Source organism: Corylus avellana, chromosome ca1, assembly GCF_901000735.1.
Source record: "Corylus avellana chromosome ca1, CavTom2PMs-1.0".
Classification (NCBI taxonomy): Eukaryota; Viridiplantae; Streptophyta; class Magnoliopsida; order Fagales; family Betulaceae; genus Corylus; species Corylus avellana.
In genome coordinates, this window is record NC_081541.1 from 48,576,310 (window position 1) to 48,581,738 (window position 5,429).

Consider the following 5,429-nt stretch of genomic DNA (forward strand, 5'->3'; position numbering starts at 1 on the left):
TTTGCTCAAGAAAATCATCTTTGCACGTAAATTTGCAGCCCTTTGGAAACTACAAACATTTCGTTTCCTGCACTTGTTGGAAGAAGAAGAAGAAGACAGGATACCCAGGGTTCTGGAATATCGAATATTCAGGTTCTTTTTCTTATCTTGTCTCCCTACAATATCTATAACTCTATTTTCTATGTGTGCTTCCAGGAAACTTAAAACATATTATATTAATGCAAATGCATTTGCTTGCTTGTGCAGTTGACTTTCTTGGGAAAGAAACCCATTTGGGCTGTCAACCTCTTTCGTGGGTTGCCACCTTCTTCTTCTTTTATGCTTCAGATTCTCTTCTTCATGAATCCAATAATGTGCTTGTTCTTCTTTTCTGGTAATGTCTGATTGTTTCTGAACATATTGGTTCATCTGCATTCTTTAAATCTTTCTTGTCTATTTTTTATTTTCTTCTGGGTGTTATCTGATTTTTGCTATAATTTATTCCATTTAGATTTTAGAATATTAATTTCTAGTCCAAACAATTCAATGGGCCTGGTGTATATTTTTGTTTCTGAAGTTTTATGATTTGGGGTCTGCCACATTGATGCGATTCAGACATGACATTAAGGAACAAGAAGCAGGTTTTTGTTCTTGTTTTAATCTCCTCCTCTGCCTTATCTTTTGACATCTTTTTTTTGTTGTTTTATTCTTTCTTATTCACTGTTCCTGTCCCCCCTGTGATTCCAGTCCTTCATTCGGAATATTTTTGCCAGAAGGGAGAGAAATGGAAGGAATACGAATAAAGGCTCATTAGATTTCCCTGGTGAGTGCTGTGACATCCCTCCATCAATGGAACATACCCATCCTTGTTTTATATATATATATCTGTTCAAGAAAAGAAGCAGTCAACTTTTCTGTGTGTTTCTTAGTAGATGTGATATAAGAAATCAATACAAATATGATCCCTTTTGTTAGACACATATTATATGCCAGTCGCATTATCTAGAAAGTGGATGTATTATTGCTTTACCTTCTAGTGACACATTATTTTCATCTTTTTTTTTTTTTTTTTGAAAAGATATTTTTGAAATACTGATCTAAAACTCTAATAAGAGATTTTAGAAAATAGAAACTGAGACAGGAGGGAGAGCATCAAGCCAATTTGCTCTAAAAATAGAGGAATATATTCCTGTTCAACTTTAAGCTAGTGTACCAGAAGAAGCAAGAATGGCACATTTTCTCTCTCTCTCTCTCTCTCTCTCTCTCTCTCTCTCTATTTGTGTCTCTCTTTCTATAAAGAGTCTCTATTACCAGTCAAAATTAAATGGAGTTTGAGAAGATCTCTAAGCTAGAGTGTCTTTCTCTGGCTTAAATTGCTTCAAGTATCCTAAGTACTATCTTTTTTTGTTTTTAATCTTAATTATCTATCTTCATAATTTAATTTTCTTCTGCTTGTTTCTACTTCCAGAAGCACAATCTGGTCCAACATTTAAGAGTCTATTTTTCCCTGGCCTAGGACGTCCAATGCCTCCTCCTGTTCAAGATCTTAAGACATTCAGGTACTCAAAATATTCCTTTCATTTTTTAATTTTTTTATTTTTCACACAATATAAATTTATATATATGTTTAGATTTCTAAACTAGACTTTTAATCTTCAAATGCCTTTTCTTGTTTGTGTATTTAGAGTCTTTGTAGCAACATGGAATGTAGGAGGGAAATCTCCACATAATGCCCTTAACCTGGACGATATTCTTCATGCAGACCAATCGGATATATATGTCTTGGGGTATTGTCTCTCTCTCTCTTCCCCCTTGTTTTTTGCCTACTTTATTTTTGGGGGTTTTCTAGCAAAATATTAGATTAATATATTGTTAAATTTTTCTTTGAAATCTGAAACTTTTTTCCTGTGTACAAATTCCATCAGAAAAAAGGAAGAAAAGAAAACCTGACTCCCTTTGATAATTGGAATCCTTTAAGGTGTCTTAGGTGGTGATTTTGAAAATCCTTTTACTGTAATATGGTTCCAATGCCCAATATGGTTGTATGCACTCAGTTTGGTGTCACTGACACAAAAGAAGGAAAAGATAAAAGAAAAAAGAAAAAAAGAAAAAAAGAAAAAGAGAAAAAGAGAACTGGAGAATTTTCTTGGTAGTCATTAGTATTTATCCAATATGAGCTCATAAGTGGAGATTTTTCTTATGTATTATAATCTAATTAAGTAGTTGCATGGTACATACTGCTCTGTTCTGTTTTATGACCTTTCTTTAAATATCAGTTTTCAGGAAATTGTGCCTTTAAATGCTGGAAATGTGCTAGTGATAGAAGATAATGAGCCTGCAGCAAAATGGTTAGCTTTGATCAATCAGTCACTAAACAAATCATGTGACTTGGCTTCAAGAGGATCAAGACCAAGTGCCTCCCTTGCTGGTTCCTTGTTCTTCTCAAAGCATTCCCTTAAAAAGGTCAGTAAGACTTTTAGGGCGGAGAGCGGAAGGAGGCTTAAGACTTGCAACTGCACTCCTGAATTAGAAAGGAAGCAGAGTAAGGATCCCTGTTTCCGATACCAACATTCACATATAAGTGAAGACAACTTTCCTTTAGAAGAAGATGATGATGTATCTAATGGATTCGACATCGGGGAGATGGCCATTTCGTCAAGTACTGACCAGATGAACTACAGCCTTATAGCCAGTAAGCAAATGGTGGGTATTTTTGTCACTGTATGGGTGAGGAAGGAGCTTGTGCAGCATGTAGGCCACTTAAGGATCTCCTGCATAAGTCGTGGGATAATGGGCTGCCTCAGAAACAAGGTTTTGTTTAATGATTTGTGTAGATGCATAGATATACTTATGTCAGATATATTTGTATGTTTCATCTTATTGCTGATTCTATGGTGGCAGGGGTGTATTTCTGTGAGCATGTCACTCTATCAGACAAGCTTTTGCTTTGTCTGCAGTCACTTGGCATCTGGAGAGAAGGAGGGGGATGAACTTAGAAGAAACACGGATGTCATAGAAATACTTAAAAACACTCAGTTTCCAAAGAGATGCAGATCACATCACAGTAGGGCGCCGGACAAAATTCTTGAACATGAGTGAGCGTTTTTCAAATTATTGATTTTAAGTGTCTTTACCAATTCTTCTATTGCAGTATGTTATTCGTTTTTCGTATTTATGGTCACTAAATGTTTTATTTAACACTTGAAAAATGGCTGCAGCCGGGTTATATGGTTAGGGGACTTGAATTACCGAATAGCTTTGAGCTATGCCGAGACAAGAAAGCACCTGCAGGAGAATGCTTGGGATGCACTTCTGGACAAAGATCAGGTAGTTGACTTGCCATGAATTCAGTTTGAAGTTTGGATAAAAAACAGAAAGATAAATTTTCTCTGAGCTCATGTAACCATTGGCTATAATCGATTACCATAAATAGGGCCACTGTAGGATATGGCAGCAGGCAATACTTCTTGCAAAAATTCGAGGTCATAGCATTTCATCAAACGGGAGACTGAATTCCATCACTTCTTGATGATTATCCAATTTTTCTGTCATCGATCACTATAGCGATGAATTTGTGCCTTCAAATGCTATGTTGAATGCAATTTTAAGAGAAAATGACTTTATTTTGTGTAACATTTGATGACACAGCTTATGTTTCAGTATCACTCCAAAGCTAAAAGAAACACAAGTCACTTCTTGGAATGTAGGAGATGATCCTATTTACAAAATGAGAACAACATTACTTTAAGTGCTATGATAATCAAAATCATTTTATTTCGATGGAAAAAACATAAGAAAAAGGCTTAAGTTGTTTAGCTCAAACACTGTAATCAAACTTGGCATTTTCTGTACTTTGACTTTTAAACATTGCCTTAGCTTTTGGCTGCCTCTGCTGCTTTATGGTGTAATCATTTAGGCTTATTTGCTTTTATAGCTCAAAATTGAAAGAGAAGCAGGGCGAGTATTCAAGGGATGGAGAGAGGGAAAGATCTACTTTGCACCCACGTACAAGTACTTCTACAACTCAGACACCTATGCTGGAGAGACAAATTCAAAAAAGAAAAGGAGAACTCCAGCTTGGTATATATAGATAGTATATTTATAGGACATATTTAAGCATTTTAGATCAAATTCTGAGCAGTTAGGAATTGCAGGTGTGATAGAATACTGTGGCATGGAGCCGGGATACGTCAACTTTCTTACGTACGTCGGGAGTCTCAGTTTTCCGACCACCGGCCTGTTTGTGCAACATTTTTGGTCGATGTTGATGCTGTAACGGGTGGTGTAAAGAAGGGATTATCTGATTCTAACATGAAAGTTGGGATTGAAGAGCTCTTACCTCCAACTAGTAAATATTTTTGATGAAATAATATGTAAGTTCATGCACAAAATTCTGATTTTGATTTTAGTTTTTTGAAGTGGTGACTTTGTGGGCTAGGTACCACAACACACAACAAAATCCTGAAGAGGCCCCTAGGCAGAAAAAGGCAGGGATGAAGTTACAGGCTCTCTAAAAAAAATTCCTAGCTTCGTTCTTGCAAAAGGGTGTCATTGGTCTCTTACATGGATTCTAAGTTTGTGAAGTTTTAGTGTAAAGAATATTGCTTGATTGTTGCTTATATCATCAGGTACTAATGCCCTTCTCACAGTCATGACAAAGACTGAAGAAATATTCAAATTTTGATCATATGAGATTAAGTTGGGCAATCATTGTAAGTTGGGCAACTTCTACAGAGCATTTTGCAGCCTGGCAAGTTGTAAATTGCTCTCAAATGCTCAATGTACCTGGATATTAATGATTGGTGATGCTTATGCTTCAGAGAAATTATCCTGTGTGTATGCCTGTGTCATCATATTTGTCAAGTAAATCAAGTTTACTCTCAATGCCATTCCTGGGAGAAAAGATTAAAGGAGGCACTTCTGCAAATCCTTGCCCAAATGGGTTCAAACAAAACGGTGGACACATTCTGGTTGTGAGGCTCAAATGCTTGCCCTCACTAGGTTTGATTTTAGGTTCAGAAATACAATATTGACTCAATCTGATGATCTGTATTGAAACATTTTTCAATGTAATTACAACATTTTTTTGGACTCAGTGATAGCTATCTGTTAGTTTGAATGTCAAAGATTTACAGCAACAACACTTTAAGAACATGTTTTTGCACAGAAGCTTGGTAAAAAGGTAATCATGTATTATATGATTATTTTATAAATGAGAGCTCTTTGTTTCAGACTTGCTCTGTGTTATCTGCAAGTTGCATCAGATTATAAATTAATTAGCAAGCAGAATCCAAAGTTGCCAACCAATCATTTGCAATTGAATCACGTGCATTATCACATGATTGGTCTTAATAGTCAAAGATTTAGCTTTGGAATTTGGAAGCTGAAATAGTCAAAGATTCATCACATGACACACCTGCATCCAGTCTTCATTTTTTTTGTGATTACCA

At 35.8% G+C, this 5,429-nt stretch overlaps 1 protein-coding gene across 2 annotated transcripts; it reads left to right on the forward strand.

The window, feature by feature from the left end:
* Positions 1–301: 301 nt before the first annotated feature.
* Positions 302–5,074, forward strand: LOC132180908 (type I inositol polyphosphate 5-phosphatase 10). Of its 2 annotated transcripts, XM_059593904.1 has the most exons (11): positions 302–373; positions 557–620; positions 727–802; positions 1,448–1,538; positions 1,665–1,766; positions 2,256–2,790; positions 2,881–3,074; positions 3,198–3,306; positions 3,914–4,059; positions 4,134–4,352; positions 4,608–5,074. In XM_059593904.1, the coding sequence occupies exons 2-10, from the start codon at positions 597–599 to the stop codon at positions 4,339–4,341; spliced, it is 1,485 nt and encodes a 494-aa protein (XP_059449887.1). In that variant the 5' UTR covers positions 302–373; positions 557–596; the 3' UTR covers positions 4,342–4,352; positions 4,608–5,074. The 2 variants fall into 2 exon arrangements, with proteins under 2 accessions (XP_059449887.1, XP_059449895.1); XM_059593912.1 differs by lacking the exons at positions 302–373; positions 557–620; positions 727–802 and adding an exon at positions 1,314–1,361.
* The last annotated feature ends 355 nt before the right edge of the window (positions 5,075–5,429 follow it).

What these genes read in the sequence shown, in the direction of transcription:
- LOC132180908 (XM_059593904.1), top strand. Translation starts at nt 597, where the DNA reads ATGACATTAAGGAACAAGAAGCAG. An exon ending in CATTAAGGAACAAGAAGCAG is followed by an intron (nt 621 to 726) that starts GTTTTTGTTCTT and finishes CTGTGATTCCAG; the next exon opens with TCCTTCATTCGGAATATTTT. An exon ending in AGGCTCATTAGATTTCCCTG is followed by an intron (nt 803 to 1,447) that starts GTGAGTGCTGTG and finishes TTCTACTTCCAG; the next exon opens with AAGCACAATCTGGTCCAACA.